This window comes from Mya arenaria, chromosome 15 (assembly GCF_026914265.1).
Source record: "Mya arenaria isolate MELC-2E11 chromosome 15, ASM2691426v1".
Lineage (NCBI taxonomy): Eukaryota > Metazoa > Mollusca > Bivalvia > Myida > Myidae > Mya > Mya arenaria.
In genome coordinates, this window is record NC_069136.1 from 8,601,275 (window position 1) to 8,623,955 (window position 22,681).

Genomic DNA, 22,681 nt, shown 5'->3' on the forward strand with positions numbered 1-22,681 from the left:
TGCAAATCATTACTGCATGTTAAGCAGTCTACTTCAACAGTTGCTGTTTTCGGGGAATTACATAGATTTCCACTTTATATTAATAGACATTATGAGAATGATAAAATATTGGTGAAATATTGTAAATAGTAATAACACCATTGTAAGTACATTTTATAAGGCATTAATATCTGATACAGACAAGAGAAAAACTCTTTCTGGGTTAAACCCATTGTGTGTAGATTTGAAGAATTTCCACATTGTATTTAAAGAACGATTAACCGACGAATTCAAACAATTTGAAACCTGGTATAATCATGTCCAAGCTAGCTCATCTTACCTTGATTGCATGCCATTCAAGTGCCGTATAAGTTTCACCAAACTTAGATTGTCATCGCATCCCTTAAGAATTGAATCTGGTCGTTATGGACATAACCGGGTAGCCCATAGTCAAATATATTGATTAATTAGTAACTCAGGTGATATTGAGGACGAGTTCCACTTTGTTTGTGTATGGAGTGCTTATATTACATCTTTTTTCACTTTTTATTCTAAAAGTATTCACGTTGATCATATGTACTTGTATGTTTAACTGATAATATCATGTAACGAGAAGCATGTATATGTTTAAGTTACCGAATAAATATTTTGAATCTTTATTGTTTTGTTAAGTATCGTCGTAAGCAGTTTTGACATACAGCTAACTCAGCTAATGTGGAGCTAGTGAGTCAAATAGATGCGAACACCAAATAAGTCAGAGTTCATTTTTATACTTCATCGGCCTATGGGCTCGCTGTGCTAGCTTTATTTTCTGTAAATCGCACAAATAAACTCTAACATATACGCAAATCTTTAAGAGGAGGTTTCGAATGGAAACCTTTCAGAATATGCAATTTAGTTTGTTGTTCAAATGTAAATTGAAATAATATACAAATGTAAATCGTGAGAGGTTGAATGACAAGCTTGTAGTGGATTGTGCATCCATCTAAAAAGAAGCGTGTTGATATTTCAACCATCACACGACTTTGTTATACTTTGGGCACTTTCAGCCGACAACTTTTCGATATTTATTCGACATTTTAAATATATTCACATTTACGTGATTCAAGGCAATCCCAGCAGCGAAAAGTATACCTTTGACAAATACCCTAGACGGATTCGAAGTATATTTGGAAACACTTAGACTATATATCTTATTTCCATCAGATAAATGGTATGGTGATACAACAACGCATTATTGGAAAACAATATTGTCATGGAAGAACGAGAAATTAGAATGTAGCAACTGTTATAACGGAGATAGGGTTCGCAAATAGTGTTTTTATTAAAAAACTTAAGCAAAAGTTAAACGCCTCTCAAAGTAAAACATTTAAGAGAAATCAAACGGTAGGTAAGATGACCTACGATCCGAATTGATATAAGACTCTGAAGATTTCATAACATGGTTATAAAAGGCAGACGTGTGACACATCTGACTCACTCAGCTTCTTGTCAAGATGTCGTTTGATTGAGATGTGGAACAGAGAAAACAAAGCATTTCTTCTGTTTTATATCTTTAATATTTTGATAAATACCGTTCAAACTTTTAGTACAAACTCCAAGCAACTGTTGTTTCTAAATAACAGTAGTAGTGCAATTTTAAGTGCATCGGTATTTTAATTATTACTGTGCCATACACGTAATGGAAAAGCCATTTTAGGATAATTCCTTTTTTTGTACATGATCAGTGTGTATCTGATCGAAAGATATTAATGGTGATGTGGATCAAAGGTGGTTGGATCTAAGGTGGATCAAAAAAGGAAGATTCGGAAAATGTGGCGCTTATGTCGGTTAACAGTTCATTTTCGCATTAGTTTATCATTCATCCATTTTTTAATGACGAATTTAGTATGACAAGGCCTAGGTTTGACCCCGCAGACGTCTCACACCAAAAACGGTCTCTGTGCCACTAAGCTCAATCGCAACTTCTCGGCAATGTCCGTACTTGGCCGAGCGTGATCGGATTGCTCCGATTATTACTGAACTATATTGCGTTTCCATTAGTGTAAGGTCAACGTGACATTGTTTGTATGATTATCTTTTTAACATTCCGTGCAGTTTGCAAAGTTCCTGTTAGACACAACTGTTCGCAGTATCGAATTTTAAGGCGGGATGACACCATATTTCCTTTTTATAAGACGATCCTTTATTTCCTGCATGCTTTTAAAGGGACTCGCTCATTTTTTTGACACCAAAAATGCATCTGAATCATCTTATATTATAATTATGTTACTCTTTGATACCGAAATTGCAGAAAAAAAACTAAAGTATAAAAAACAACCTGGTTGTAGTTTGGAGCGAACCCACGTCGGTACAGTAAAAAAAAAACAATACCTTACCCACTCGCCCACAGGATCTCTTACTAAACTGATGGATATAATAACCTTTTTTTGAAAACAATGGTAGCATCACGTGATAATGTCAATCAACCAATCACGCAACAGCCTGTTGTTGAATTGCGTTAGTAACGCATTTCAAAATTGTGGACTTTAAAGACAATATTTGAGCATATTTATTGAAGGGCGCCAGACGTCAGTATCTTAAGTTTTAACACTCCTGATGATTTGCCACACTTCATTTCGTAGTAAAAATCCCTGTTAAAAGTGCATTTTACAAACCATGAACGAGTCCCTTTTTAGGGACAAGACACTAGATGGTTCCAAAATCCGCGAATACAGTATTTCCTCAAAAGAAGCCTAAAATTGTCAATACGAGCTAGTACGTGGCCAATAATACATATATTTATTTTCTGTTCGGAATAAATCGTATTTACGATAATTACCATATATGGGGGGGGGGGGTTCCGACTATTGCCATATATGGTAATGGTCAGTGGGTTTATATAACCAAACGGCTGGTATAAAAGCCGTTTGTCCACGTGTTTTCGTCATTCGAGGTTGTACCGGGCCAGTTAAACCACCATCAAAATTGGTGTATTGTATTATGGCAAGCGACGAAGAAGGCGGCGGAGTTGCACGTGGAAACGGCAAGTCCTCGGGGGACTCAGCAATTGAAGCTTTTTCGTTGTTTAAAACATATCTTGACAGTCAATTGAAGGACTTTAAACAGGATTTGTGTAGTATTAAAACTAGCAAAGACAAGAAACCAAAACTTAAAAGTGAATCAAATAAACATCAGTTTGAATTTAATTCAGAAATTCAGGAAGGCTTGGAAAGGGCTTTGTGTAAGAACTTACCTGAAGGAGCTCAGGAAATTTTACAAGAATTACTTTCTAAAGTTAAGCACAGGAATAAATTAATTCAAGTGGCAGATTGTTCCCCCGGGGGCTGGTTGACAGTGAATGAGTATGAAAAGCCGCTACTTGGTTCAGATAGAGATGACGAAAAAAGGCTTAGACAAGCTGAAACCAGGGCTATCAAAAAGATAAAAACTTCCAAGCCTTCTACAGATAACAAATTTAATCCTTATAAGCGTTCTTCTACCATTGCGAGCGCCACCACCAGAAGTCAGAGGCAGCCACGCCAACAAGAGGGATGGGGTCATTCGACACAGCAGTCCTTTCGTGCCCAGCGTATCAGCACCGGCAACGACAACTGCTTCTCGTGCGGTCAGCGAGGGCACTTCCGGAGGGATTGCCGCGCAAACGAAGGCGCTCCACGTAGAGTCAACTATTACTACGCCGACAGGTCCAGAGCCGCAGCGGCAACCACACAGCCCAAGACAGAATATAAATGATGAGTATTCTTTTGACTATTTGTTTGATAGAGATTTCTTTGAGTATGAAGAAAATAGTTTTATACCAGATTGTTCAAGTGAAACCAAAAATGTTAAGGGTAGATTAAAATCCCACATTGATTTTTGGAAACCAATCGGCGCAAATCAAGATATTGTTGATGTTATAGATAATGGTTAAAAATTACCATTTTTTGAGGTGCTGGAACCTTCTTTTGCGAGAAATAATAAGTCCACTTTGGATAATATAGATTTTGTAAACTCTGCTTTAAACGAATTGTTACAAAAGCATTGTATTGTCGAGACACCTTTTGTTCCGCATACAGTGAATCCCTTGAGTGTTGCTATAAACAAACAAGCCAAAAAACGATTGATCTTGGATCTCAGAAAAATAAATAATTTTTTGTGGAAAGAAAGTTTTTCTTTCGAAGATTGGAAAACGGGTTTAGAGTATTTTGAAAAAGATTCCTACAGTTTTAAGTTTGATTTAAGTCAAGGGTATCATCACATAGATATTTTTGCGGCTCATCAGACATTTTAGGTTTTTCTATAAAGGGGAAATATTATTGTTTCACGGTGTTGGCTTTTAGATGCAGTACTGCCCCTTTTATTTTTAGTAAAGTGTTGAGAGAAATGGTCAAATATTGGCGAATAAACGGCATTAAGATTGTAATGTTTCTAGATGATGGATGGGGCACAAATAAATCGTTAGAAAGGACGCTGACAGATGCTTCATTTGTACATGATAGTCTCATTAAAGCTGGTTTCATCATAAACAACGAAAAGTCAGTTTGGAATCCAGTTCAAAGCATTGAATGGATAGGTATATTTTGGAATAGTATAGCATTTGTATAAGTATTCCGGAAAGGAGAGTACTAGATTGTTAATCAAACATTGAACACGTTCTTAGAAATTACAGTTCAGTCACAGCGAGATGTTTAGCAAAATGCGTTGGCAAATTATTTCTATGAAACCAGTTTTAGGCAACATTGTGAGGTTAATGACTAGGTTTTTATATATTTTGATAGAAAGCCGTAGTTCTTGGGACGTTTGTATGAAAATTCCTGAAGGACACCCGTTTCTTAAGGAATTGGAATTTTGGCAGTTGAATTTACAGAAATCTAACGTTAGATTTCTAGCTCCGTATTCGCCAGTTGAAGTGTTAGTGTATTCCGACGCTTCCCATTCGGGTGCGGGCGCTTATGTAGTGAATTGTCCGGTTAGCGCAGTGGTTAGCGCACTCGCTTCTCACCAAGGCGACCCGGGTTCGATTCCCGGCCTGGGCGCATGTGAGTTTGGTTAGTGGTCACCAAGCCGGACAAGTGGGTTTTCTCCGGGTACTCCGGTTTCCCCCACAACACAAGACCACACTCTCGCGCAACATCGTGCCAACGAGAGTGACTTAGTATAAGCTATCATAGCTTCCTTCACAATCGTTTTAAAATATATAATGTTTAAAGTAATTGTAGAAACAGCGTTTTTCGCTCTATATGGTCGGAAGAGGAAGTAGTCAAAAGTTCTACTTTTAGAGAATAAAGGGCTGTCAAACTTGCATTAGATGTTTATGGCAATATGTTAAATGGTAAAATGGTTTTCTGATTCCCAGTCGTGCGTTCATATCGTTCAGTGTGGAAGTACCAAAGTAGAGTTACAACATGAATCTTTACGCATATTTGACATTTGCTTGAAGTTTAAGATAGATCTGCGTATTCAGTGGATTCCGAGAGAGTTAAATGAAGTTGCGGATAATATAAGCAAACTATCCAACACTGATGAGTGGGAAGTCACCGACGATTTTTTTAGCTATGTAGATAGTATTTGGGGACAGCATGATGTAGATCGCTTTGCTACATACAAAAACAGGAAATCCAAGAGATACAATTCCTTGTTTATGGACTATGAGTCGGAAGCAGTAGACTGTTTTACTCAAGATTGGGGTAATGACAATTATTGGCTGGTGCCACCCATATGTCTAGTTTCTAAGGCTATTTTGCATGTTTTGCATTGTAATGCATCTGCTACGCTTATTGTTCCTAAGTGGCCTAGTTCGGCCCTTTGGCCTATGTTGTTCAATGCTAATTATGTCCAGAAAGATTACGTTTGTGACATTATGGAATTTGGCAAAGGGCAAAACATTTTACACACAATGGTAACAAGAAATGCGTTTTCAATTCTAGAAGGTTTTCTAGTAAGGTATTGGCAATTAGAATCGTTGCAAATGTTTAAGGTATTCTAAGTATAAGCGTTCGTTAATATACTGGGTCAACGTACGTGTTCGCTGTTTGTGCGCGTTATTTAGCTTGATGTATGTTGTAATCATATTTAAATGCACCGTATTTTGTTTTGGTATACATAGCGACATTCAGTAAAGTTTTCAGTTTGTTTTAGTTATAAAGTTGTTTTGACGTTGTTGTAAGATGATGTGTTGCTCACAAGAGTAATTAGTATGAAATTAATGCGAATGTTTTGGTTCATGACGAGATACGTTTCTGAAGGCGATTAATTGCTCGTGACGAGCGATGATTATGCATGCGATCGTTTGCTCACGAGGAGTGACTAATGTGAATGTGATTAATTGACATGACAAGTGAGGGTTTGCCTATGATGAGAGGTGTCTATGAATTGAATCGTTTGCTCATGACGTGATTCTATGCTTATGATGACAGGTTTGCTCATGGCGAACGTTGTCTCGGAATGAGACGGATTTTGCTTACGTCGAGCGTTATCTCGGAATGAGACGGATTTTGCTCATGGCGATCGTTGTCTCGGTACGAGACGGTTTTTTGCTAATGTCGAGCGTTGTCTCGGAATGAGACGGATTTTGCTCATGGCGAGCGTTGTCTCGGAATGAGACGGATTTTGTTCATGGCGACCGTTGTCTCGGAATAAGCCGGATTTTGTTAGTTATGGTGGTACTAGTTTAAAGAGGCGTAACTATTATATTTTGGTAAAATTATCATTGCAATACTATTATTTATTGAATTACATATTCTCAAAAGTATGTGTATATACATTTTTCAGATGTTTTCAAAATAGGCATTTGGAAGGATTTTGACTCGTTTCCAGTTCACCCGGATTTAATATCTTCTCATGAAAATATTAAGAAATTGGGTCAAAAAACAAAATCTGAAAATACTATCAAAAGTTACGAAAATCATTTCAAACTGTTTTGCAAATGGTGTAACAAATACGAATTTACAGCAGTTCCAAGTACAGATTACACTGTTGCATTATATTTGTCATCTATGGAAAATAGTATTTGTTCGGAATCAAAATTAAATGCAATTGTTTATAGCATTTCCTATGCCCATAAAATCAGTGATTTTGTTGATCCTTGTTCTTCCAGTTTAGTGCGTAATGTCAAGGAAAGTATTTTGAGATCAGTTGGTAAAACGATATTGTTAATATTGTTAAATATTTTGGGAACGATTCTTGTCTGATAAACAAACAATTTGTGACCATGTCAGTTTTGAGTTTTTTCGGGTTTTTCAGATTTAGCGAGGTAGTTTCCTTAAGATGTTCTGATATTGTTTTTAAAGAAGATTGCATAGAAGTGCTGTTAAGACAATCAAAGACTGATCAATATAAAAAGGGAAACATCGTTATAATTGCCAAGACAGGTAACGATATTTGTCCAGTGAATTGTTTACGAATGTACATGGATTCAGCTCAGCTTTCAGAAGATTCAGATTAATTTTTGTTTAGAAACGTTTATTTTTCCAAGAAAGATAATACACATAGATTAAGAAAGGGGAAGCATATTTCATATACAACAGCAAGAGAAATATTTGTTAAAAATCTTACAATTTTAGGATTAGATAGTTCTAAATACGGATTGCATTCGTTTAGGTCGGGAGGTGCGACAACAGCTTCTGAAAGGGGCGTACCAGATAGATTAATTAAAAAACATGGTCGATGGAGATCAGAGATTTCTAAAGATATTTTACATCAGGGAAAGTGAAAAATGCAAGAAGTCAGTTACTTTAAAGTTGAGTAACTAAAATAATGTTTATACAAATCGGATTTTTCCCGCTCTTTTTCATTCGATAAATGTATTGGCCCGGTATAGACCACTCCTATACAGTCGTTGTTTTATACTTTATGAGGTTAATAAATAAATAATTTATGTTTGGCTGAAAGTATTGAAAGAAAACATATAATTGGTTGCCCTCCCGCCCACCCTCGATGTTTTTTATGTTAATGTGTTTCATTAGAAATACCATGTTTATCAAGAATATGTTAATAACTTTTGTATCTTTTCAGATAAACGATTTTGTTTCGGATGAAAGTTGGGTGTGCATGACATACTTGTTAAGTCTGTGAGATGAGGTTTCATGGACATTTACAAAGTTACATGTGAAATGTGTTTTTGTTTTTCTTTTCATTTTACTATGTATAAGTGCATGGACACAATATGACACATTCAGTGGTCAATTTTTTCCTCATGAAACCATTGCGTGTATGATCATTGAATAAATGTATTGGCCCGGTATAGACCACTCCTATACAGTCCTTGTTTTATACTTCATGAGGTTAATAGATAAATAATTTATGTTTGGCTGAAAGTATTGAAAGAAAACATAAAGAACATACGCAACAATCATGTCGTCTCACACGCTGTCTCAGCTGAGTTTCCCCGTTACAAATGTTTTTGTTTTTTTACACTAACCTGTCAAATAAGGATGTTAGCCAACGGGCTGTAATTTTCAGCAGTGGTAATCTCTTCGATCAATTTTATCATCGATGTTAATATGTCGGGCTCTGTGTCAAAGTTGTTTCGCAGCAGTTCTCCGCTTCCTTGCACTGTCCATGTTGTGTGTACTTTAGTATTTGAAAGTCACGTGATAAGTGTCGATTTGTATACCGACTTTATTTTTTAAACATACTGGGTAGATATACCGAGTTTATTTTGAATTGGAAAAATACGCAAAAACTGCGAAAGGTAAATGTATCATAAGGGATGTGGTTTAGTTTAAACATATTTATTTTACAACGATTGAAAAGCAAGTTATTACAACATTATATTAATCACTCTCGTTGGCACGATTTTACGCGAGAGTGTGGTCTTGTGTTGTGGGGAAAACCAGAGAACCCGGAGAAAACCCACTTGTCCGGCTTGGTGACCATATACCAAACTCACATGCGCCCAAGCCGAAGGGATGTGGTACATCAGTAAGTAAGATTCAATGCGTCGTACACAACGATTTCAAGTTTTTTGTCAATTTACTTGCATTTGTATCATCTGGCGTCTAGTCCCTTTAAAAGTGCTTTTTCTAGTATTGACTTTGCTTTTGATTTATTTTATGTGAATGTGTTGTCAGATTATTTTATTTCTGTTGAGAGAGGCAGGACTCCTTTGGGAGATTGAATATTTCAGTGCGAATTATCACCAAAAAACTTTCTACATCGGAATTGTGTGTCATGTGTTACGTGTCGCGATGAAGAACACAGTAGCGTTGACTCGTTGATTGTTGATTGATTTTTTGCTGTATCTATTTCCCACAGGGGCCTGTTTGGAAACATTCCACATTGGTATAGACTTTTAAGTCTAATTTGAAATTTTTGCTTCAAAAATCTTAATTATAAGGGAGTACCTCTAGTACCTTTAATTTCTTGTACATGTATATTAGTTTTTGGACTAGGGCACTTGTGGCCTAGTTCATAGCCATAAACGCGATACCTGCATTCTTAAGCAGCATCTGGGGATTCACTGACGTAATGTATTCATACGCTGTATTTTGATTGAATTTCGGATAGCGAATTTGAATTATCAAAGTAGTACCAGAACTGATTACAATGAAAACATCCAATAAAAATAGTTCTAACAATTCAAGCTAACTGTATGTTCTTTTAATGAAGCACAAGAAATTCATACGTAGCGAGTGCGTTAATCGGGTTAACTACATAAATGTTCTTGCATACGGTCAGATTATATGCAATAACAATATGAACATATTGGAAAATTACGCATCGAATTTTTTCAGTTCAATGCTCTGTATTGATAGACTGGTACCCTCTTTCTCTTTTATCCGAAATGAAACCAGTATCAGCTAACCGCGGTGCCCGTCGCGCATTCGAAATGTCTTGTGAATTCATACGTAAAGCGAATAAAGCGTGCGGTCTAAGTAGAAAACAACCAGGAAAGTTGGTTTAAAAAAGTATTGTTATCCTTTGTATAGAATGTTGGTATTCCAAAGTCGGTCCCTGTTCTTTTTTTTTTCTACATAATTTGCATGTTTCCGTGATATTTTCTTTTCGATACAAAGTTTTTTTTAACTAATCATCGCATGGCACTTAGCACTTTTATAAATACAATAGATATTTGGTATTTATTGTTCAAATACTATTCATGTTAACTGAAAACCATATGCCGCGTACCTGTATAACTTTATATTTTTTATGAAAAGTAAATCTACTTATTGACCTCAAAATGTACTCTGATCAGAGCGTCCGAATGATTTAGACATGTATGTTATCACTACTTAGGTTGCTGATGATGTGAATTTATAGTGTTTTATTGAGGAAATAAAGCTGACATTGAATGATTACCACCATCAAACGGATTTATTTTCATCTTACCGTGGGTAGCATTTTTAATTTGACAAGTAAAATTTCAAGCAATACAAGTTCGTTTGAAAAAATAATGTGATTTCAATTTTGCAAAATGGAGATAAAAAATATCAAATATGCGCATACTTATTTATGAAGTTTCATTCTAAATGAAGCCAAATGTATGAATATGTGCACAGCATCTGTGAATAAGATGATTGTTTACCTATGTGCATAGAAAAGTCTTGGAGCCACTCTCAGTGTAAGTACATAATTACTTTATACATTTTGTTCAATGATATGGTGATAAGCCATCGCCATTGATAGAACAATCTTGCATGCTCAATTTTGATTTCCTCTCTTATAATGCACCAGTCAGTTGTTACCACGGCCCCCTCGGGGATATACCGGGGAAAAGGGCTGTGTTTTTACCTTTCAGGTGTCCTCGTAGCTATTATATAAAAGAACTTCAGCAAACACATTATATATTACCTTCTTGGACGTGTTGTAACCATCAAAAAAATATATCAACATTAAAGTTATGGAATCCAGAACTAGTGTCCTCGCAATGCCGGGTGATTGCGGTGGTTTTGTCTTCCCTTAAAATATATCGGGGAATTGCTCTTACCTTAGATCCCCTGGGTGTGGGGACGTTATTCACGAGATTTTACCACCAGTTAGTTCTCCAAGGGCAGGGATTTTACCGGGGATTGGCTGTACCGAAAGTCAAAGTAACTGCTATTCCCTTGGGGGAGCGTGGTTACAATTGACTGGTGCATACTTTACAAGTTATTTTTCTGAAGACGCTTTGTGCTCACTTTTTGTTTTCTAGCCAAGAATGAAAATCAGAAATCAGTCAGAGATACAGTATGGTGAAGCTTTGTTGTTGATAGATCAATATAAATTTGTGAAATATTTGATGCAAAGGTATTTAGTTAAATAATTTACAAGTGTAACTTTTGAGTTTTATTTAACAATGCAGTGCCGAATATTGTGGAGATAGAATTGAATTTGTATTAATTTATCAGTTGACTTGTGGCGTTTAGGGAACAAAATTAAAATCAAAATATTCAATAAAGTTCCCTTATCACCCAATGTTGTGGAATAGTGAAGTAATGAAGATTTAACCTCACAACAGTCTTTCTCAAATCCTGTCCAGGCTTTTGTATGCTTAAGAATAACTAACTTCGCGATGTCAGACTAGAAATCATCTTGGCATGAGATTGGATCACTACGGATCATTATGCAGTCAATTGTAAATACGGCTCTTACATCCGGGGGTATACCGGGGATAGCCGGCGAAATGGGCCATGTTTTTACCTTTCAGGTGGCCCGCAGTTCCGGGTCTTCCCGGAAAATACAGTGTGGATGGGGCTTAACCTAATGTCCCTTGGGTGCGGGGGCATTTGGTGGGGACTTTACCATCAGATTATCTCCATAGGGCGGGGATTTTAGCTGGGGTTGGCTGGACTGAAAGTAAAAGTCCCCGCTATTCCGGGACCGGAGGGCATGGTTACAATTGACTGATGCATGAGCTCGTGTATTCAGATAAAGTTAAGAATATATATTTATTTATATAAGTTATACTTTGCAATTTAAAACAAAGGTTTGAAAAAAGGTATCCTGTATCAATAAATGCAAGTATACATAAATGACTGCGCAAATCTGTATGTATCATCCAAATATGAGTACCTTGCAGGGTGAATGTTATTTGTTAAAATTATACTAAGTGAGCTTTCAAGATTACCTTTCCAATCGCATACACAATGCAGTTTGAAACCTGGATAATTAAAACAAATCTTGGTTGTAGACCATAACTATTAAATATGTGATAAGTCACAGACATTATAAGGTACAGTTTAAAGGGGCTGTACTCAGTTAATGATGAAAAAACAAAAATTTAAAGAAAATTGTAGAAAATTGACATAAACTTGGTATCGATGTGTACAATTAATGCATTGAAACTTACTAACTGATGATCCCCATAGTTTGCAAATGATTTATTAATAGCAGTTATTTCGTGTTTTTCCATTAAAAAAAAATACTTTTAGGTATGTCTACCGAGTAGAATTCATTCCTTATGCGTGATCTGCCGTTGATGTTATTAAATGATTAGCGTGTTAGGTATACATCTGGAAAATTCCACCCAGTAAAAGTAAGTCATCATAGCATAGTAGATACGACACTTCACTGCAATTATTTCTTTTCATTTTGGTATTTTATTTACAATAACGATATCAAAGAGTAAAATATTTTATTAAAAAAGTGTCCTTAGATTCGTTACAGGAAAAAAAAACTTTTTTGGTGCCAATCTGATGTACAGTCCCTTTCATATACAACAAGTAAAGCCAATGCTGTATTAATTTGAGAAAAACAAAAAGAAGACAGCACAAAGTTCAAAAAGTGTGACTAATGTGAGAATACCTTACATAATTTATAAATTTGCATGCGATTCAGACAATTTTAATGCTAGAAATCACAAAAAAATCATTCCCTTGAACTTTTTTTGTATTGGAAAGAGCAAATTTTTGCGTTAACATCTTCAAACAATGATATCAGATTGCTGACAAACAATCAGCTCGTAGTTTGTCATATTTCCTTTCGAAAATGAATGTTATATGGCTTAAAACGTTACTAACAGTTTAAGAATAATGCTTAAAACATCATTTTTTTAACTTTCATATAAAAATCTACCATCTAAATTTTGGTCAGCAGTCTTATATAACTGGTTTCCATGGATTTTCGCAAAAATTGGCTCGTTCCAAGACAAAAAATAAAAAAGTTGTCAAAACGTTCAATGTGTGAGAGTGCAGCTTTAAACTCATAGTAAAATTTCAATGCACTGCATTTGACATAATTTTAAACAGATGAAAAAATGTTATTTTTAAGAAGCACAATATATCCTTTATGTGACCTTACATTACAATGAATTTATTCAGATCATAATTAAGTGACTTTTCTTGCACTTAAATGTGAACAAATCAAAGCTTGGGATTGAACACTAAATGAAACAAGAATGAAATTAAATGAATCACAAAATATCATCAAAATTATACACACAAATGTTATTTGATATACAAAAAAATGAAACTTTTTAGACTTTCAAAAATTTAACATTTACTAAATACGGTTATATAAAATGATGAATACATTTGTAGGATTTGATATCCCACTAGATGTAACTCGGCTTCGTTCATTTTTCTAAACTTTCTCTCAGTGATGAGGAATAAATTTTATTCACTGCAGTTGTTTTCTTAGTTTATGAAAATAAGAACAATTGAAATAATTCATTAACTACTGTTGATCATTGCAGATTGTGGGAGGTCATGGTTGATTTCAATGAACCACCAATAAGCCCTGCCAAAATTGGATACTGATTGGTCAGTCAGGTGCTTTTGGTAGGCATTATTAGCATGAATGTTTATTTTAACCATCATATATGAATGTTTACAAAATCATTGAATATTTAAATAACAAGCAAAATGTTAGTTTGAATGATGAAAGCCATGAAATATGTGAAGTATTCCAAAAGAGACCAGTTTTTCAGCTTGTGTAAATAATGAGAAAATTGTTAAGTAAAATTATTTATTGTTTATCAGGAAAATGTTGAAATCTCATGTTTAGGCCTATAGTGATCATACTTGATTGCTATGTTATTGGCACTTATTGCAATATGTTTTATTCATTGTAATATTTATGTAAAACATTAATTATTATGTTGACTTAAGTTTGAAGATAAGAACTAATGGTATAGGTGATGTGAGAATGATCTCGTAAGTTTTTAAAACCACTTTTGGTATTGTGAGGTTTATTTGCTCCAGTCTTGTTCAGTTTAGCTTTTGAAGATTTTCAAAGTAACTGCAAAACAAGTCCAGCTGTCTAGAAAGACTATGTCAAACCCTGACCAGATATAATTTCTTGTCTTTTCAAATTACCAACTAGGCAATGGTTTTATCATAACATAGGATATTGGTTTTAAAGAACATGTTAGTGTTTTTGTATGTGGAATGAAATATCATAAGTGGCACTAAATTGAACATAGTTTATAGTTCTCATTGATATTACACATAGCCCCAAGTACATGTTGATCTAAGATTTAAGGCTTGGATGGAGTCAGAGCAAGAAAAATGCATGTTAATACATTGTACTTTCCAGCGCAAGAACTGTTTGTTTATTCAAGTAAATAAAGCAATCCCCACACCAAGGAACTGCAGTATTGCTAACCAGCTTAATTGACAATATGAGTTGGAGTTCAAATTGCTGCAATTAAAGGCACATCTAGTTTACAGAATTATTCAAACTCTGATTTAGCAACCTTAATAAAGTTATATGAACTACTTTTGTGAAATGGATTTTAGATTTACAAGGACGGGTGAAAAGTATTTGCCAAATGTACTGCAACACCTGATACCTGTTGCCTAGGAATCCAACAAATTCTTGGCACTCCAAATGTTACAGTACTATTCAATTTGGAGTGCCTGAAAAGAAAGCTTCTTGATTCTACATTCAACATCTTCTTTCGGTATGACATATTTGACCAGGAGAAACATGAACCTACAACCTTTTGAGATAGGGAGCTATCAGGACAGTGACAGATAACAATACAAGAATGGCCAACTGCTGCAATTATTGAGTTTTCTAATGCATACAAATTAAGATGGAGAAAATAATTCTTAATTTTTCCAAACTACTTCCTTAAGCATCTTGTATATAGGTGTCTTTTACAATGATTGTTCAAAGTTACAATGACCCTGTTGGTTAAAGTTGCTCTGTCCACGGGGTAACAGGTTTTATTGTTCCTGCGTTTTGATCCAGGAGGTTGTATTTAACTCAATTAGATTTTTGCAGATTCGGATTTCACAAGGCACAAGCCGAGTAAAATCAAATCTACAAAAAACTACCAGAATCAAATTTGACATTCCGCCATATCCGGATCAAAACGCAGTACTAATAACCCTTTTATTATATACATTACTGATTAGATCACTTAGAAGCCACATCTTTGCATAATAAATTTCATTTTAAGGATGCACTCATTGGTTTAATGACGGCAATTTAATATTGCGCAACATACTTGTTATGACTTGACGTCACAAGAGTGGCATATGGCCGTATTGCACTGGAGCGGAAAATGGGTTAAGGTATTTTGTGATATGTATTGCATGTGGATTGATGATGGGTATATAATAAAGAATAAAATTATGTTTGGTATTCCATTCTCACTAGCAGTGTGATGAGCTGCTGACACCAGGTTATGAAATTTGATGGTCAAAGTATTTAAAAGACATTTCAATATTTCATACTTTAAAAACGATATTCATCTCATCTTAGTCTACTCAACTTGGTTTGCTATGTACAAAAGTCTGCAGCAGTAATATGAATAGCATTAGACAGAAGGCAGTGCCTAATATTTATCAACAGCACTAAGTTATCATGGTAACATGTTATATGAATTGAATACCAAGCACAAATTAAGAGGGAGAAAATAATTCTTCTCTTTTTAAATAAAAACTACTTCCTAATAGCATTGTGCATGCAGTCTGACATAGGTGTACAATGTAGATGTCTTTTACAAAGATTGTTCAAAGTATGGCCCTGTGGTTTAAAGCTCCCCTGAAAAAGAGGTGACAGGTTTTCTATATAGTATATAATTATATCATTGAAAATCTTCTCTGGAACTACAAATAACAGACCTTTGATATAAAACAACTATACTATAACCCATCACACCCCTCAGCAACAATTGACCTCCTTAGAAACATACTAGTTCCCTTAACAACCAATGTTATTTTTAGAAACCATCAGTTTCCTAAGTATCCACATTTTGCGGCTATGACGCTTTTGTAATGATTTCATAGGATTTGAGCACACAGAAAAACCGTATAATTCATCTCAGTTTGAGGCGAAAGTAATGATTCAACTCATGAAGGAAATTTAAAAACTCAAGGTTGATATTGTTTAAATTTTCATTGGAAGTGTTTTTTCATCATTAAATGTTGAATGATCTTTTTTTCAAATTTAACGTCCGAGTTAAGCACAAATAGAAATGAAAATATCACTCCGCGCGGATATAAAAAAACCAACATTGAATTGTAAATCCGCCAAAAAAAGAGTTTCCTAATTATACATTGTCGAGAAGTCCACCGTAGGCGTTATTTGTGTAATGATGTTCGAGTTTTAAACAATTCGACAAATTGATAAGCTTGTGTTGCTAAAATGACTTGTACATGACCGATATTGAGGTTTCCAAAATATTTAGATCACGTTTTGCGGACGACTTGTGTTAAGTATACTGTGACGTCATTGACTTTTTTCTTACAAAGGTGAGTAAAACAGCAGCAATGTTGGATTTTAAAAAGAACAAAACAATACAATTTGGTATGAATTTTATACAAATTTAAGAAACAAGTGAAGTTTTTCAACAAACGCAGATATTGAGTTAGATTGTCCAAAGAATGATATACATGATCATGTTAATTTAACACTGAACCGTGAGGATTAAAACATGGAAGAAATGGCACGAACAATTTTATGCAAATCAATTTCGTGGCATGTCATGCAACATTGCAAACGGAAGTCAATCGAAATTAAAATATAATTGAATTTAGAATATGCAAATACTTATGAATATGATTTCTTCCTCGCTTAGGCCATATGTATTAAAATGTGAAACGCAGGTAAAAGATCAACACATGAAAGTGATGCAGATGTAGGGACGCATTGATCAAGATTGTAAACATTGAGATTTAGTATCATCAACATGGGAAGTACAAATTTATTACAAACAGTATATGGTTTCATAGATTAGTGCGCTGATGTGTACTGCATTAAACAAATGAAGATACAAGACTAATAGTTAATTTAATATTCTTTAAGTAGGTAATGTCAGCACTGAGACCAAACAATCTTTATAACTCCCTGATCAGCAGCATAATTTGACATTAATGCCTGACCAAATTTTGTAATAACAATCAGTCCAGTCTAGCTTTTGCAGAGGCTAGTCCAAATATTTGTATATGTATGGATTTTTTACGATGTATGATATGGCAAATTACGTAACAAGTGTAAAAAGCTTTTGAGTGATTATATGGTATTGCTTATGTAATTGTTAACTCTACTGTAGCAAATCAGAGCACTGTGATACATATGATTAACCAAAATGATTGTAAACAAGAGAATCATATTCTTCAAAGATGTTGTCGATGACATTGCTGTTTAATAAATTTTGTAATATTTTGTAATACTAAAAAGAATTTATAAAAAATAAAATAAAAATAATAATAATAATAATAATACTGCTACTGCTGCTGCTGCTGCTGCTGCTGCTACTGCTACTGCTACTACTACTACTACTACTACAACAATGATAATAAGTAGTGGTTGTAGTTATATTTGGGCCAGCCCCGAAGTTTATATAATATGTCCCCCGACGCCGAGATCCTACAATAGCCACCTCTATGTCATTGAAACAAACAACAGCAACAAAACATAGTCTGAAAACTACAGCTTATACAAAAACGATATTACATATTCTTACAACAACAACAACAACAACAATTCTTAAAACTTAACCACCCTATATTGTTCTTGGTCGGATTGTGTCCCCGATGGATAAGAAGAATCCCGTATAACATGTCTATTATTTTATGCCAACACAATTCACAACAACAACCACAATGCTATCTACCATTACTACGCATACACCTACTTTTACGGTGCCAACAAGAACCAAAACTATTCCTACTTATACCACTAAAACCCTTACAGCAACAACATAAAAAATAACTATCTTTACAGCAACCGCTACTGCGCCTACAATTGCAGCCAAGTCGAGAACTAACAGCATCAACAATAACAATAAAAGACAATACCATCAACATAATCAACGATTTTTTATAACTAGAATATATACGAAAACATGTAAATCAACAAAATATATCTGCAATACTGACAATGGCAATCTGTGACAAATGTGACTCAACAAAATCATGCAATTTCTGACCTTTGAGGAATGTGATTTCATGGCACATAAAAACCGGTTTCGATCACAAATTCCCCAGGAGCAGTGACGTATATCCTCGAAATGTGTGACAGTAGAGATCTTATTTTTCCCAGCTGTGGGGAGAATATGATCTGGGAAAAAATAAAGACATGCACGACCACACGTACGAGAGGTGGCTCTGAGAACCAGTGAAAAGGACAGATGAGAAGACATATATCGTACCATGCACGACCACACGTACTAGCGGTGGCTCTGAGAGCCAGAGAGAAGGAATGAAGGGAAGACATATATCGTACCATGCTCGACCACACGTACTAGCGGTGGCTCTGAGAGCCAGTGAAAAGGACAGAAGAAAATACATATCTCGTACCATGCAAAATCACACAAACGTACGACCGGTGGTTCTGAGAGCCAGTGAAAAGGACAGAAGAGAATACAGATCTCGTACCATGCAAAACCACACGTACGAGCAGTGGTTCTGGAAGCCGGGCTCGAAAACATGCATCGCTTATACCCGTACATATTCGTCAAGATTTTAAAACCCTGGGAGATTGTTTGTAATTGTGTAAAATGTTCAGGTAAAATAGGCAGATTTTTATATCCCTCTCCGTTTAAACATTAGTTATGTAACTGCACGCAGCGGTACACATAAAACCTTCATGTTATTATATTTCATTTCCAGTTCAAGTGTGTTTGTCACTCATAAATAAATATCATATAAATAGTTTTATTGTTAATTAACAATTCTTTAGTGTAGCGCGCTGGCCGTTTTTATAAACGGTGCGAAAAAAATGTCCACAAATGAAAATCCTTTTTGAAACTTTAGTTAGCTATTTAAATGTTCAGGAGTCTTGAAACATGAAGAGTGCTTGATAGACAGACAGACTTGATCCTTTTTTGGAAAAAAAATCACGTCACAAATATATATTCAACCCGATAACATGATTTAAAATCTTAACATTGTTTTTGTAAAGGCTTATATGACCTCGTCTGGCTTGACTTATTTCTACCTTCTCCATGCCGTATGAAGCGTGAAGTAAATTACCATTCCGAATTCAGTAAAAATGTTAAGATAACGTTTAAAGCAACTCGGTAACTGAAGCGATTACCACAACAGTTGATATTTGTGAAAACTATGAATAAAGTAAATGGTTTAAGTCAATGATCTTGACATAGTTCAACAGCATACTGTATTCACAAGAACACGGATTTAATTAAGACTAACAGGATGCCCAAAACAAGGAAATATATGTACAATGTTGAACAGACACACAATGAGACAAAGGTTCAGGTAGGAGTACGCGTATATATATACAGTACTTTGTGTTTACAATATTTTTTTATTAGTTTTCACAGAGTAATACAATTATGATTTATAATATATCTGATACTATATCATGAGATATAAAATCTTTAAAATATATTATGGTAATCTCCAGTGTTTCAATCGATTGCATGTCTAACCTACATTTTACTTAGTGAAAGTGACCTGAAATGAAATCTTAATGATAAATAAGGACTCGTTCGCTACGCTCACTCCGCCCGTTCTTCGTAATTAAGATTTAACTTCATGTCATCTAACTATTACCCACATTTGGTATTTGTTGCAGCCATACCGAACCGATGTTTTCTTTTATAATCACACAGGAGCTCATTTTACCCCATTTTTTTTATTTTTCATCTCATTAATCAGGGGTCAACAACATTTTTTATGACGTTTTAACCGTTTCAGGACGGCGCTCAAAATAAAGCCTTCCAGTCAGAAGCAACGGAGGTGACATCGCATACAGACACTGCTGACCGAAACACAGGACAATTAGGCGCTTCAGTCGACGCTCAAAATGCCGTGCCTGACAACGCACTCGATCTTGACTACCTCGATGAAGGAAAAGAAAATCTACGTAAAAGATTTGGCGATTTTGAGTTTACAAAAGAGGACAGATATAAACTTGCTTTCCTTATACTGTTTCCCGTGACGTGTTTTCTAATTGCTGTGGTTGTGACGTCACAGTATGTATAATGGTAGATGGTTTGATAATAGTTCACTCACAGAATCAAGAGTTTACTTTTTGTATATACATGAGTTATTACACACTGTATTTGACGTTGTTCTGACATGATGCATCGCCAATAAAAAGTAAAAGACCACCTGCAACTGTATCGTGTATTGTATAGTTGTACTGTTAACTTGTACTGCAAACTTGTACTGTTGCTTGTATTGAAAACTTGTATTGTAAACTTGTATTTTAAACTTGTACTGCAAATTTGTATGTAAACTTGTATTGCAAACTTGTACTTTTACCTGTACTGTAAACTTGTACAGTTACCTTTACTGTAAACTTGTATTGTAAACTTGTACTGTAAATTGTATTGTAAACTTGTACTGTTAACTATTGTAATGTAAACTTGCACTGTAAACTTGTATTGTAAACTCGTACTGTAAACTTATACTGTACACTTGTATTGTAAACCAGCACTGTAAACTTGAACTCTTACTTGTTAAATCGTTCATCTATGTATGTAATAAGATACATGCAATATATATGCATACAATTTATTGTAAATTGATGCTAAACGCTAGTCATGGCTGAGTTTATCAGAAAAGAGCAAAACAGTCTATTAAGACTTTTACATGGTGCATCGTCTTCATAACCACATAAATAAACACAAACATGGTGAATAAACAGGTAATACAACATATGAAATAGTAGTACATGTACATGAATAGAAGTAATATTATCCATTTAGATAACGATAAACAGAAACAACGTTAAATCTCGACATTAAATATGGCTCGCTTTAAACACAAAACATTTTTAACGAACAAATATATTTGTATAATTTCTTGTCTATGTTTTTGGTTCAATAACTCTATGAACTTATACACAGGCGGAGGAGTTAATTATATCGTTTATCACTTTTCCTTTGAATAAGATCAACTGAAACATGGACAATTACATATGAAATGCAATTCTTCTTCGATAACTCTTGAATAACAAGCATTTTCAGTGAAAAGATATTCCCCGCCAACGATGGCTTGTTTGTGCTTGATGGCTTGTTTGTGCTTGAAATGGTATTATTATATGGTTAGTGTCCCTGAGGTGCTCATTTGCCCACTACAAAATAACAACAATAATATTTTCTAAAAACAATTTGGTTTACCTTTTGAAGTTTGTTTTCCATTGACTGTCAAGTGTAGTCGTACTCCGTTGTTGAGAACGTACTCAATAGTTGAGATACAAATTTAGCCGTAGAAATTCACCGAAGAAGTTCATTGCAGGATGTTGGTTCATATAACATTCAAGTTTCATTAAATTCTAGCAGCTAGTTACTGAGAAACGGCTGCAAACAATGATTTTTTAATAAATCAAGGACAATAACTCTAAGGAAAATTGACCAATCCAAAAGAAAAATAGACAGGCATCATCACAGTATGTTGGTTCTTATTTATTTCAAGTGTCATGAAATTCTACCAGCTAGTTGCATAGAAAAGGCTGCAAACATAGATCTTTTAATAAATCAAGGGCAAATAACTCATATATAATTACACAATCCAAAATATAAATAAACAGGCAGTTTATGTTGGTTCATATTTATTTCAAGTTTCAAGAATTTCTACCAACTAGTTACTGAGAAATGGCTGTAAATGAGAGTTTTTCAAAAAATCAAGGGCAATAACTCCAAGTACAATTGACCAATCCAAAAAAAAATGAATAGGCATCATCGCAGTATAGTAATTCATATTTATTTTAAGTTTCATGAAATTCTGCCAGCTAGTGACTGAGAAATGGCCGTGAATGTGCATTTTTCAAAAAAATCAAGGGCAATAACTCCAAGGACAATTGACCAATCAATTTTTTTTTGGACGGGCATCATTCCAGTATAGTGGTTCATATTTATTTTAAGTTTCATGAAATTCTACCGGCTAGTTACTGAGAAAACGCAGGTGACGGACGGACGGACGGACGGACGGAAGGAAGGACGGACGGAAGGAAAGACGGACGGAAGGACGGAAGGACAACGCCATTTCAATATCAACCTCCCTATTTCATAGGCGGGGGATAACAACATAAACAGTACCTTTCTTCGTGTTGCATACGAAAACGAGCTTTCGGTAATTTAACTATTAATTCAAAATTATAATAATTAATTGTTTTAATCAAGAATGATACATATCTCTTGATAGTCGAGGTATTGGTTTTGTATAAAGAAATTAGGTATAGATATACAAATATATCTAATTTCTTTATACAAAACCAATACTGGACTATCAAGAGACATGTATCATTCTTGATTAAAACAATTAATTATTATAATTTTGAATTCAGACGGAAATATTTCACATTTATAACATTACAGTAGAGTTAACAATTACATAAGCAATACCATATAATCACTCAAAAGCTTTTTACACTTGTT

The 22,681-nt window shown here is 34.8% G+C and overlaps 1 protein-coding gene across 1 annotated transcript; it reads left to right on the forward strand.

The window, feature by feature from the left end:
- Positions 1–19,345: 19,345 nt before the first annotated feature.
- LOC128220777 (uncharacterized) lies at positions 19,346–20,909 on the forward strand. Its single transcript, XM_052929303.1, has 2 exons — positions 19,346–19,553; positions 19,995–20,909. Exons 1-2 carry the CDS (start codon positions 19,491–19,493, stop codon positions 20,280–20,282), a joined length of 351 nt encoding a protein of 116 aa, XP_052785263.1. The 5' UTR covers positions 19,346–19,490; the 3' UTR covers positions 20,283–20,909.
- Positions 20,910–22,681: the final 1,772 nt, after the last annotated feature.

What these genes read in the sequence shown, in the direction of transcription:
- LOC128220777 (XM_052929303.1), top strand. Translation starts at nt 19,491, where the DNA reads ATGCCCAAAACAAGGAAATATATGTACAATGTTGAACAGACACACAAT. An exon ending in ACAATGAGACAAAGGTTCAG is followed by an intron (nt 19,554 to 19,994) that starts GTAGGAGTACGC and finishes TAACCGTTTCAG; the next exon opens with GACGGCGCTCAAAATAAAGC.